The sequence below is a fragment of the Natator depressus genome, chromosome 4 (assembly GCF_965152275.1).
Source record: "Natator depressus isolate rNatDep1 chromosome 4, rNatDep2.hap1, whole genome shotgun sequence".
NCBI classification, from domain to species: domain Eukaryota; kingdom Metazoa; phylum Chordata; order Testudines; family Cheloniidae; genus Natator; species Natator depressus.
The window spans coordinates 55,441,384-55,455,557 of record NC_134237.1 but is presented as its reverse complement, the minus strand read 5'-3'; the positions used below and the strand labels follow the sequence as shown (position 1 = coordinate 55,455,557).

The window sequence follows — 14,174 nt, the reverse complement described above, 5'->3', positions numbered from 1 at the left end:
AGTTTTAACTTCTGATTTCTTCTCTTTACCTCTCCCTCCGATACACTGTTTGGGCACTTGTTTGACACATTTCGTTGTGGATTTACTATGAATTCTTGGGTACTCAACATCTTTCAGTTTAGATAGGTGGTCCAATTCCACTCCAGGGTGCCTCACAAAGTAGTATAGGCACCATGCTAAGTAATTTTTTTTTCTCCTTTGTGACACTGCCCCTATGTAACCACATTTTAAGAATTGAATGCCTGGCCATGAAACTTTTTTGACTTTCAGGGGTGTGTGCACACTGTCTTTGCGCCCAACATTTTACTAACTGATGGTATGAACATCTCATCCCTTCTAACTGCCTGTTGTCTCTTCTTTACCTCCAGAAGCTTTAGAATTGAACTCTGTGCAGCAAGAGGAAGGGTCAGCGTAGCTCTTTGGAAACATTCATTCAAATTTCAGAGAACACAAGTTACTTTGATAACCCCGTTTCATCTTAAAACTTCATAATTTAGAGGTTTACTGTGTGTTGTGGACTTTCAGATCATGGCTTGATGAAATATCTTCTTCCTGGGTACATATAAATGTATTTACTGTTAATTAAAATATCCCCCCACTTACCAGACTTGGGCATCCATCTTCAAATGAGCTTGTGGTATTGACAAATGAAACCTTGGAGGCATATTGAAGATACTGAGATCTGGGAGTAATTTTGGGGTTTCTCTATTTTAGTGTTTTTAAGGAGATTGCCAAGGACACCCAGATTTTGGGATGGATGATACTTCATTTAGCATAATAGAAATCTAAATATCATATATATGTAGGATCTAGAAACCCCATTATAGCCCGTTTTTGTTGTTCATGAATCATGTTAATTATAGAACACAGCCAACAATAACCTTAATCTAAATTAAGAATTTTGAGAATTCTGATGAAAGTTAAATAATATTTTAGAATCATAGAGCTGGAAGGGACCTGTAGAGGTCATGAAGCCCTGATTGACACAGGACCAAGTAAACCTAGACCATCCCTGATGGGTGTTTGTCCAGTTGGTTCTTAAAAACCTCCAGTAATGGGGATCCCACAACCTACTTTAGAAGTGTATTCCAGAGTTTTACTACCCTTTATAGTTAGAAAGTTTTTCCTAATATCTTTCCTAATATCTAGAACTCTGTTGCTGCGGATTGAACCGATTACTTCTTGTACTACTTTCAGTGGACATAGAGAACAATTCATCACAGTCCTCTTTATAACAGCCCTTATCAAATTTGAAGACCATTATTAGTCCCTTCTCGGTGTTCTTTTGTTTAGAATAAACATGCTCTATTTTCATAGGTGGAATTTTCTAACCCTTTATTATATTTGTTGCTCTCCTCTGCACTCCCTCCCATTTGTCCCCATCTTTCCTAAAGTGTGACACCCAGAACTGGACACAGTGCTTGAGCTGAGGCCTCATCATTGCTGAGTAGAGCAGGACAATTACTTCCCATGTTTTACATATGATGCTCTTGTTAATTACTGCAGAATGATATTAGCTGTTTTTTGCAACAGCATCACATTGTTGACTTGCATTCAATTTGTGATCCACTATAAACCTTGATATTTTTCAGTAATATTACCACCTAGTCAGTTATTCCCCATTTTCAGTTGTGCATTTGATTTTTCCTTCCTATGTGTGGTACTTTGCACTTGTCTTTATTGAATTTTACCTTCTTGATTTCAGACAAATTTGTCAAGGTCATTTTGAATTCTAATCCTGGCCTCCAAAGTGCTTGCAACTCATCCCAGTTTGGAGTCATCCACAGATTTTATAATCATACTCTCCATTCTGTTGTCCCAGTCATTTAATGGAAATATTGAATAGTACCTGACCCTACCAGACCCCACTAAATGCACCCTCCCAGTTTGACAGTGAACCATTGATAACTACTCTTTGAGTACGATCTTTCAATCAGCTGTGCACCTGCCTTACAGTAATTCCATGTAGATCACATTTCCCTAGTTTGCTTATGGAAGTGTCATGTGGAACAGTGTCGAAAGTCTCATTAAAATAAAGATATATTAAGTCTACTGCCTCACCCCATCTACCAGGCCAGTAACCCTGACAAAGAAGGAAATTAGGTTGATTTGGCATGATTTTGAGAGTTTTGATGAAGAATTGGGTTTTCAAAATAGTTTTTCTATGATCCCCTGACAAAGGATTGTCATCAAAGAAACCTTTGCTCTCTGGGAGCTTAGAAGTACTAATAGAGCAGAACTATAAGTGGAGGAAGCTAGGCACCTTCCCCTCCAGTGGCACATTCAAACTATGCCCCCAGTGACTCCATGTCAGTCTCTGCACTATTCCTGCATCCTCTTCCCAGCTCCTCGACCTGTAAGGTTGAGAAGGGAAGACTAAGTTGTGCTGGACAAGCAAAGAGATGGGACAAAAGGGAGTAGTGCAGGGGCAGTGAAAGGACTAATATGCAGCAATGTTTTCTGTGTCCAGATTAATCATTGCCAAGGAGCCAGAGGCAGTGGAGGCAGAGAACTGGACTATGGATAGGTGGGTACTGAATTTTTTTTTTAAATAAGGAAATTAACTGCTCCCAAACCTCCCTTAACACAGAGGTAAAATTGGCCACTGGTGCCTCATGCCCTACCAGCCATGATCAAACATCTGAAAATGAGGAATTAAGGTATATACCAGTGCTACATCACAACCTTTACTCTGCCCTCTTTGAGTGATTCCCTAATATGCCAGTAACTTACATACTAGCACTCTTCCCTTACAGATGCTACAAAATACTTCAGGAACTGAGCATATGAGCACTGTAGGACACATTTAGGCTTAAAATATCTATGCAAGGTGTCAGCCTCAGGCTCAATTAAAAAAAAAGTTTCAGCAAAACCTATTCAGTAGTTTCTGAGAAGTTAGGATAAAATACATTGTTTTGGCTATGTTAAAAAAAATTCTTACTATCATTTGAAATTTGGCAAGGGGGCTGCTCTAAGGACAAGAGATCTGCCTTTTGCTGCTGCCATGAAAGTTCACATAAATTTGTCCAAGTTATGAGACTCTGAAAAATTGTGATTTTCAGATGCTCATTAGAGATTTGTTAATTTGGCAGTTGTGTTCTTTGAAGATTCTTTCTGTACGGGGCATGGTCTTGCACAGGACTGCAGGTATCAAGGACTGTTCCTGCAGTTGCTCATTTTGGTAGTCAAGGCCTGCTGCGGTGCCACGTACCTCATTCAGTGCACAGGATGGGATGGTGCTCAGGGATTGCATTAGAGTCATCTGAGAATAAGCCCATTGTGGCATTACAGCCTATATTCATCATGATAATATTATTATAATATGAGTTTGGCATAATTATGACGTATTTCATGCAATATAAGACACGTGAGATCACTGGAAAGGTTATGATTTACTGAATGATTATCATATTTATGTGCATTTACCATTTTTGTATCTGACATTAGGAATATTGTCTATGCATCTATTGCAAATATGCTTACACCTGGGAAAAGCCCATTAGGCAGAATTCAATCAATCTAGCTGTCTCGCTGGGAAGAGCCATTAGGGAAAACAATAGGTTTATGAAGATACTACTCACCCACTGAGAAGTCTTCCTGGTGATGCTACAAACAGCCTTTGAGTTATGGCTGCAGGGTCGCATGATCAAGTCACCTGATACTGGACGCCATGATAATATTAGTATTTTTCCACTGACCGGGGAAGGGAATCACACTGGAAGACAAAGGATTCCCACCATATGTAAAACCTATTTAAGGCAGGGGAATGACATAATCAGGGGTCATTCTTCATGGTATCCCTGCCCAAGATGACTGCTATCAACATCTAAGAAACAAAGACTGAATGAGGGGAGAAGGACTGAGCCCAGGCTGGAAGGTTGTCTGACCTGTGAATGAAATATCTGAAGGTTTAAGCTGCAGGCAAGTGCAGATGGCTTTCAAGAATCTCTGCAATCTGCCTAAAACAACATTTAGGGCGAGAAATTACTACTTGTAACCAGTTACTTTAGAATCTTATGCTTAGATTACATTTTTGTTTTATTTGGTGGGTAATCTGCTTTGATCTGTTTGTTATCCCTTATACTCACTTAAAATCTATTTTTTGTAGTTAATAAACTTGTTTTTGTTTTGTCTAAAACCCAGTATGTGGCATTCATAACTGGGAGGGGGGGCAAAAAGCCGTTGCATATCTCTCTCCACATTGAGGGAGGGGGCAAATTTCAAAAGCTTATTCTGTACAATTTTCTGTGCAGTGCAAGACTATACAATTTTGGGTGTACCCTTTAGAGGGAGACGTGCACTTGAGTATTGGGCAATTCCTTAGCTGAGTCTTCCCATGCAGAGCTGATCTCAGCATCTGTGTGTAAAACTGCAGCTGTGTGTGTGTGCAGCTGTGTGTGTGCAGTCTGAATCCTGAGGGAGGGCTTGGCTGGCTCGCCTGAGCAATACAGTGTGAAGGAAACCCGGGCTGGTGGGTCAGACGGGCTCAGTGGTACCCCAGTTCCAAGTGGCACGTAATATGGGCCTGCACAAACTGAACATGTGCCAACAATGCAATGCAGTTGCAAAGAAAACTAATATAATTACGGGGTAATTAACAGGACTGTTGTATGTAAGATATAGGAGATAATTTTTCCACTCTACTTGGCATTGGTGAGGCCCCAGCTGGAGTACTGAGTTCAGTTTTGGGGCACCACACTTTGCAATTTGTCCAAGTTGTTTTTTAGAGAGTCCAGAGGAGAATAACAAAAACGATAAAAGGTTTAGAAAAGCTCACCTGTGAGGAAAGGTTAAAAAAAACTGGGCATGTTTAGGCTTGAGAAAAAAGACTGCGGGAGGGACCTGATAACAGTCTTCAAATATGTGAAGGGCTTTTATAAAGAGGATGATGATCAATTGTTCTCCAAGTCTCCATGTCAATGGCTATTATCCAAGATGGGCAGGAATGGTGTCCCTAGCCTCTGTTTGCCAGAGGCTGGGAATGAGCGACGGGATGAATCACTTGATGGTTACCTGTTCTCTTCATTCCCTCTGGGGCACTTGGCACTGGCCACTGTCAGAAGACAGGATACTGGGCTAGATGGACCTTTGGCCTGACCCAGTAGGGCCATTCTTATCTTCTTATGACCACTGAAAGTAGAACAAGAAATAGTGGGCTTAATTTGCAATAAGGGAGATTTAGGTTTATATATTAGGGAAAACATTCTAACTATAAGGATAGTTAAGTATTGGAATAGATTACCAAGGGAGGTTGTGGAATCCACATCATTGGAGGTTTTTTAAGAACAGTTTAGAGAAAGACCTCTGAGATAGTAGGTCTTGCCCCAGTACAGGGGGATGGATTAGATGACCTCAAGTTCCCTTGCAGCCATAAATTTCAGCAAGCATTAAGTTCAGTCTTGCATTGTGAAATTTTAATATCTGTCTCTTGGAGCAGTATTAAGTAAATTATTACAACTTGACCATTTCCAGCTGAAATGACTAAAATCTTTATCCATTACATGAAAGTTAATAGTTGTTTGTTTGGGAATAGAAGAAAATGCTGAACACTGGAACTGAATTTGCATCACATTATTGAGACAAAAATTAGAGTAAAATTTTCATTGAGGAAACACAGTGATTGGGAATGATAACACAACAAAGGACACAGGAAGCCTATTTGTGGTAACCAAGAAGCAAATGAATCTGTCAGAAGAATAAAACAGAGTAGCAGTGAGTTACAAGTGCTGAAAAGATAATTCAGAGTCACAGAATTTTTTGGCCTAAAAAAAATAACAGTCTTCAAATGAAAATTCTGTGTATTTTAAAGGAAGCTGATTATGGAATCTTAAAAAGGATGGAAACTGTGGAATGTAAGAATGCATGTGGTATTCACCCACGAAAGCTTACGCTCCAATACGTCTGTTAGTCTATAAGGTGTCACAGGACTCTTTGCCACTTTTACAGATCCAGACTAACACTGCTACCCTTCTGATACGTGAACAATTAAGATAACTCTGAGAAAACAAACAGGAATGGAGAAGGCAAAGGTTGAATTAACAAGAGGACAGAATTGTTTAACAAGGGAAGTAAGTTTAGTTGTCAAAAGAAAAAAAATAAATGGGCAGGAAGAGTGGCTTCAGAAAACATTAAACGGAAAAATCAGCTCACATTACTCAAATTGGCCAGGATCAGATAAAAAATGAAAGACGTTAAAGCACTAGCTAAATGTGTCAAGGATGGCAAGAAAGATGAACGGGTATGTGATACTTGGAAAAGTCAGAACAGGGAATAGCACACATGAAGAATAAAAAGACTTCTGTTATATGCTACTTGCTGCAGTGCTTCATCAAGGTTAACTTGAGGTGATAAAGAACTTAATCTTGTAAGCAGATAGTACAAGGCACTCAGAGTACTTCATATTAGCAAATATGTAATTCAAGTTTTGATTTTGAAATGAAAGATATAAAAATGGGGAGGCTGTGGAAAAAATCTCTCTTCCTGGTTAGAACTGAAGCAAGGAGCTGTAAATTTTGTACAGAAGTAATTACTAATAACTTTTTGTTCAGACAGCTGAAGTGACTGACATGAAAGTTATCATTTGCAATCCTTATATTAGTTCTTTACAGAGGTTTGACTTTTTTGGCTCCCCCTAAAACTTCTTTTGAAAAATATACATTAAGGCTTGAGTTTCCCTGAGTTTCCGTGTTAGATCAGCTATTATCTGAAGGCTTCAGCATAGAATTTAATAATGTTTTGATGTGGTGTCCTGATTTCTAAGCAGTAAGGAAACATTTGCACTCCAGGAGTGAAATCCTGGCCCCTTTGAAATCAATTGGATTTTTTCCATTGACTTCGGGAGGCCCAAGATTTCACTCCGAAGTGGGTTTCCTTGTTGAGAGAGAAGTGGATGCAAGTTCAGTGTATCTGTTCCTACTCCTGCATGTAGATCCTGTCATTGCTTTGAGCACAAAAGGTAATTAACTGTAAAAACAACAGCAAAACTTACAACTCACAGAACTCCTGAACACAAAGCAGCTGTGTTCACACCTTCAGCTAGCCAACAGTTTCTCTCATGAAACACTGTCTGACCTGCTGTGAGATATGCATGCAATTGTATCTGTCTTGGTCCCAGGATATTAGAGAGACAAGGTGGGTGTGGTAATATGTTTTATTGGACCAACTTCTGTTGGTGAGTGAGACAAGCTTTTGAGCTACACATCTCTTCTCTGTGTGGCTCAAAAGCTTGTCTCAGTCACAAATAGAAGTTGATCCAATAAAAGATATTACCTCGCCCACCGTGTCTTCCTGATGAGAGAGATGTCTGTTTTAACTCCTCCATCTCCCCAAATACATTCAAATCCTTTAAGAATATGTTCCTGGGCTTCCACTCAGTCACCAGCCACATACACAACATATCAATCAAATTTTAGTCAGTTGTCCAAATTTATCTCTGGCTTAAGTGGAGACAAATTCATTGCCTTATGTCAGCATTAAATTTGACCTGCTATTTTTGCATCTGTGAATTAGACAGAAGGGTTATATGTTCCGCTAATTAATTCTGTGGACCCTCTGAGCCCCTGAGAGAATAGGTGATTCAAACCCATGGTAAGAGGAGACAGTGTGGTAATTATTGTCAAAGTTCTTCAGTCCGATGCTTCTAAACACCAGATCATTAACCTAATTCAGCAGAGCATCGAGATAATCTCCTGTGATTTCTAACTGTACTCTTCTGATAGGAAATCTCTCCTATTTCATATAAGATGTAACTTACAGAAATAAATAATACATTTGATAATATATTAACACTCCTTGGATTTTGGACTTGCAGCTAGCAACAGTTTAATTAAGCTTCGTAAGGTGTCCAATGTGCAGTTACTTAGGTTGCTGAGAAGCTGAATAATGAATTACATTTCAAGTATCTTTATAAATTTTAGGGCAAGATTGTGACATACTGTTGGTTTGTACATGTGGAGAGAGCATACTCTGTGAGGCTGCTACTTCATCCTTACTTTCGCAGGATGGAGCCCTTGAGTGGTCCTCTGAGCGGGTCAACAAGCATGCAGACAAAGGAGATCCAGTGGATATAGTGTATTTTGATTTTCAGAAAGCCTTTGACAAGGTCCCTCACCAAAGGCTCTTAAGCAAAATAAGTAGGCATGGGATAAGAGGGAAGGTTCTTTCATGGATTGGTAACTGGTTAAAAGATAGGAAACAAAGGTTGGAATAAATGGAATAAATTTACTGAAAGGTAAAAAGTGGTGTTCCCCAGGGATCTGTACTGGGCCCAGTCCTATTTAACATATTCATAAAGTATCTGGAAAAAGAGGTAAACAGTGAGGTGGCAAAATTTGCAGATGATACAAAACTACTCAACATAGTTAAGAGCTACAAAAGGATCTCACAAAACTGAGCAACAAAATGGCAGATGAAATTTAATGTTGATAAATGCAAAGTAATGCACATTGGAAAACATAATTCTAACTATACATATACAATGATGGGGTCTAAATTAGCTGTTACCACTCAAGAAAGAGATCTTGGAGTCACTGTGAATAGTTCTCTGAAATCATCCACTCAATGTGCAGCAGCAGTCAACAAAAAGAACAGAATGTTGGGAATCATCAACAAAGGTGATCATCAAAATGATCATCAAAAATGATAATATTTTCTGTCGTATTATCATTATAGATAATACGACAGAAAATATCATATTGCCTTTATATAAATCCATGGTACACCCACACCTTGAATACTGCGTGCAGATGTGGTTGCCCCATCTCAAAAAAAGTTATATTGGAATTGGAAAAGGGCAACACACTGCCAACCTCTGGAACTCCTTGCCAGAGGGTGTTGTGAAGGCCACTACTATAACAGAGTTCAAAAGGGAGCTAGATAGATTCATGGAAGATAGGTCCATCAATGGCTATTAGCCAGGATGGGCAGGAATGGTGTCCCTAGCCTCTGTTTGCCAGAAGCTGGGATTGGGTGACAGGGAATGGATCACTTGATGATAACCTGTCTGTTCATTCCCTTTGGGGCACCTGCCATTGGCCACTGTCAGAGGACAGAATACTGGGCTTGATGGACCTTTGATCTGACCCGTATGGCCACGTTCTTATGTTCTCTCAACATGCCACTAGGAAGTAATCTGCTATTGGTAAAGAGCAGGAGCAGACTGTTTTCTCCTTTTAAGCCAAGGGATTTAGGGTTTGAGTCACATGTACTTTCCAGAGCTGCTTTGTGGGCAGCACCTCTATGCACTATCCCTTATTCGTAGCAAAATATAAAGTTTCAGTCTTGCCGTTAATTTGTAACACAGTTTTTAAGGAACTAGAAACAGAAATGTACATGAATACTATTAGCCTTTTTCATTATTCCTTTTTACTTGTAATGCTTAAAATGGATATGAAAATAGTCAAGATTAGTTAGATAAATATGTTTAATATAGGATTTTTTTCAGATATTATTGGTTTCCTTGTTTTCCCTTTACCTCCTTCACTACAACCACTAAGGGTATGTCTACACTGCAATTAAAAACCCGCAACTGGTCTGTGCCAGCTGACTCAGGCTCATAGGGCTCGGTCTTCAGGGCTGTTTAATTGCAGTATAGATATCCAGGCTCGGGCTGAAGCCTGAGCTCTAGGACCTTCCAGGGTGGGATGTCCTCATAATGTCTACACTGCACTTAAACAGCCCCTTAGCCCAAGTCAGCTGGCGTGGGCCAGCCACAGGTGTCTAATTGCAATGTATACATACCCTTAGACACAGACAGTGATTCTCTTTCAGACTCACGCCCATTCTGAATCCTGTCAATGCCTTTGCAGTCTCAATCAGTGGAGATTGTTTAAGAGTCATATAAAGCACTCCCTTCTTTAGTGGGATTTTGCTGCTCCAAGCTCTGACATTTGCATAGCATTGTGTTGTGCTGACACAGGAGTATGCTTTCTGGTAAGTCCATTTCTGTTACAGGTACTTTTTTCACATATTTTGATGAAATATATTTTGGTCTGTTATACAGAAAATAATATTCATGTATTCATATTCCTGCCACAATTCGTTTTTCAGTGGTGCTTTTATTTGGAAGTTTATCCCTTTTCCTTAGTTTATATTTGTTTAATCAAGTATTTATTTAAGAGAGTGTAACTATATGTAGATGAATGGGGCACAGTAAACATCCCTTTAACTGATATGTTTATTATGCGTTCACTACTACTATATGAAAAGAAATCTAATTTTACCAAACAGGCCTTCATCTTGAAAGTTGTTAATGTTCCATTGTTGTGACTGAGTTGTCATTTTTTTTACATTTTAAGAGTACTATGAGGAGGTGTACAATAACCAACTTAATTTGGCCTACTGCTTCAACAATCCTGAGGACAAATGGTTAAGGAATTACTTTTATGAACAATGCTTAAGCACTGCTCAGCTGATCAAAATAGATGGTGGGAAAAAAGAGGCTGAAGCGCATGCAAATATGGGCCTTGTCAATGAGGAACAAGGTAAGTAACAGTTTATATCATTACATCAAAATGTATTTCCATTTTCACACAGTCACATTCTGTTGGTTTATATCTAATTACTCTGCACAATATTATACCATAATCTATTATTTCATGCTAAAATATCTGTGGGTTTGTGAAGTTGTCATAATTTAAATTTTTAGATCAGCAAATCTACAAATAGAACAGTTCATCATTAGAGACAGAATTTTGCACCCCATTAACATGCCAGTTGTAGTTTGAAGGTTCTCATTCAACTGAAAACAAGATATATGAACAGAGGAAGAATTTCTTTATAAATGATGTTCCCTTGCTTTAAGGTTACTTCCTTTTGTCACGTGCTGTTTGTTCAACTTCTCACTAGCTAATGTTGTCTCAGACTGTGCGCCTGTGGTTATGTTATGTTAACCAATTACTCACCCCAAGGTGAGGGTTTACACCTACTTTAATCTGTGAGAATTCAGCCCCCAAGATTGACTGCAGTGGAAAGGTTACCAATAGAAGGGCGGACCTCACGGTGCATGAGACTACATAGTGCTTTTTCTGTAATAATTACTTTTACTAACCAACCAAACAATACACATACTGGAATCTGGTAAAGGAGAGAGACACCAGTACAGACTGTATAGTATTTGTATTACTCACACCAAGGCCTTATAAAAAAACCTCTCAGTTGTCATCCTGGCATCTCTCCTCAACAAAGGCACACAGGGTGGGATACAGCTTTCATAACATGTTACGTTGATGCCCACTGGGGTTCATACATATTTATGAAAGTTTTAGCCCCTTTTCCTTATTTGAATTTCCACATCCCACTACTTTTTGGGTTTCCTGTTTTTCACAGGGTAACTCATTAATTCCCCTTGTATTCATGAACATTTATGTCACCTTGTCACCTTAGGGAGGTCTCTAACATTTCACCCCAGCTATCAACGGTCATCTTCTGATATCTGCTGATCTCTCATAGACATTATTGTTCAAACAGCTATTATTTCCGAAACATCATCATATCACAAACATAGACACAAGCTCAGCAGGTTTATGATTAATGTACTTATGGTAACTTGTCCTATGGCCTAATTTGGCAATGCTAAATATCTTACAGGCCTAATTACAACATTAATTAATACTTATATTTCACCTCCATATCCTAAATATACCCGATATCTTTTATCCTTGGCTTCAGATTACAATTGGGTCCAGCAAAGAAAATCTTCCAAACATATACCAAGTATAAGTCAATACTGTGTGTGCCAGAATCCACTGACAATCTGAAACAGAAGCTGTGAGATGTGTGAATTATGCCATTCATCTCAATGGGAGTTTAACTTTGAATAATTATTTTAATTTATATTCTGGTACAACACAAAGGTTCTGTTCAGCACAAATGAAGAGAAAGTCCTTGCCCTGAAGAGTTTTATGTCCTAAAAGACAGGAGACAGACAAAGCTAGGGAGAGTGGGATACAGTATACAAACAAAGATCTAATTATGCCAGTATCAGTGTCTGCTATCTGGGGATTATGGTGGACGAGAAGCTGGATATGAGTCAACAGTGTGCCCTTGTTGCCAAGAAGGCTAACGGCATATTGGGCTGCATTAGTAGGAGCATTGCCACAGATCGAGGGAAGTGATTATTCCCCTCTATTCAACACTGGTGAGGCCACATCTGGAGTATTGCGTCCAGTTTTGGGCCCCCAACTGCAAAAAGGATGTGGACAAACTGGAGAGAGTCCAGCAGAGGGCAACGAAAATGATTAGGGGGCTGGGGTACATGACTGATGAGAAGAGGCTGAGGGAACTGGGCTTATTTAGTCTGCAGAAGAGAAGAGTGGGGTGGGGGGTTGATATCAGCCTTCAGCTATCTAGAGGGGGGTTCCAAATAAGAAGGAGCTCTGCTGTTCTCAGTGGTGGCAGATGACCAAACAAGGAGCAATGGGTCTCAAGTTGCAGTGAGGGAGGTCTAGGTTGGATATTAGGAAAAACTATTTCATTAGGAGGGTGGTGAAGCACTGGAAAGGGTTACCTAGGGAAGTAGTGGAGTCTCCATCCTTAGAGGTTTTTAAGGCCCTGCTTGACAAAGCCCTGGCTGCGATGATTTAGTTGGGGTTGGTCTTGCTTTGAGCAGGGGGTTGGACTAGATGACCTCCTGAGGTCTCTTCCAATGCTAATCTTCTATGACCTACTTGTTGTTAAGTATCTCACAGCTGATGATTATTATTACATCCAACTAATATGCTTGTATCATAAACTCACATGTTTCCAGATGCTCAAGGTCCCAACTATTCTCTACCCAGTTTCCCCTTGAGCATTCAGTATTGCATTCAGTATTGTCTTAATTCTGTTCCCAATGAAAACAATGTTAAAACTCCCATCGACATCAGTGGGAGCGGCATTAGACCAATTCTGTGCACTTTTGAAAACTCCTCCCTAAAAATGTAGACAGACCATCAAATAAATTAGATTTTATATTAAATTTAATAACAGGGGAGCTGCTGTTGCTGTTATATTCATTTTCATATTTAGTTCAATAAAAACCTCAATTGTTTTATTTATCTGAAGTAGCTGAAAAAATCTCCAGTCTGCTGGACTGGAGCGTCATAGAATGCAGGCTCCTTGCCATATAACTTAGGTCAAACTTTCTGTGGAATTGAGCCTTGGTCACCTGAATTTAGGCTCAGGATTGGTATGTTACATCTATCCTATCCTAACCTAGGTTAAAACTGGTTTAGTGGTTTGATCCAAGGCCTGCTGAAGCCAGTGGAAAGATTCCCATTGACTGTGGGCTTTGCATCAAGCCCTTGATGTTTAAGTATCTTATTACTAGGTGTGGTCATAGAACAATAATTTAAAATTGGATTCTTACATCTTGTTGTTCTGTAACATATTAAAATCAAATTCTGCCATCTTTTTCCCAGTGAATCCCAGTTAATCCATGATAATAAATGATTCATTTGGTGTTTGAATTGTTTATGGCTAGTTTTTGTCAATAAAAAAATTGCATTTATATTGTAAGAATTTTTGAGAGACGCTCAGAGGATTGTCTTGAGTATCTATGTGGAAGTTATATGCATACGTCTAAACCGGGTCTCCACAACTGCTATGCCTGCAGGCAGAAATAGTTTATGTTCAAATACAAAAATGTATTAGAAGAATGTTAATGTTGCAAAGTGAAGCACTCAAAAGTATTGAAATATCAAAGTTAAAGTTACACATGCTAGTTGTCCCTCTGTACATATACATTATAAGGCATGTTTTAATTCAGTGGTCACATACAATTTTTCCCTTGCAGGACTCTAGATTCATTCAGGGTGAACTTTACCCCCAACTGTGAATGGCAGCACTGGGAAAATATAGCAAATTTGCCCTATTTTTTATTTGTAGTGCTGTAATGCTTAGAACCCCCAGTTAGAGATCAAGATTCCATTGTGCTAGAGATTGTACAAAAAGATGAGCTCTGCCCTGAAAAGTTTACAATCTAAGTGTAAAATGAGAGACAGCTGATGGATAAAATGAACAGATTGGGTGAGTACAAAGAAATGATTTTGGTGCTAAAGTCTTGTGCTAGATTTCACTCACAGAGCAGTGAATGCAGCAACTGTTAAATACTATTTACCTCAATCACTGCAAACCATCCAACCTGTGGATGTAATGATGTAGGGATCCCCAGTAGGTTGCTTAGCCAGTATCTGGAG

General features: G+C 39.2%; 1 protein-coding gene across 3 annotated transcripts in view; it reads left to right on the top strand.

Moving 5' to 3' along the window:
- The window catches only part of TTC29 (tetratricopeptide repeat domain 29), a 205,039-nt gene that overhangs the window by 52,516 nt on the left and 138,349 nt on the right, over positions 1-14,174 (top strand). For all 3 annotated transcript variants that reach the window (XM_074950961.1, XM_074950962.1, XM_074950963.1), the window contains one exon: positions 10,296-10,481. In XM_074950961.1, coding sequence (XP_074807062.1) covers positions 10,296-10,481 — 186 coding nt within the window. The remainder of the gene's footprint in view (positions 1-10,295; positions 10,482-14,174) is intronic.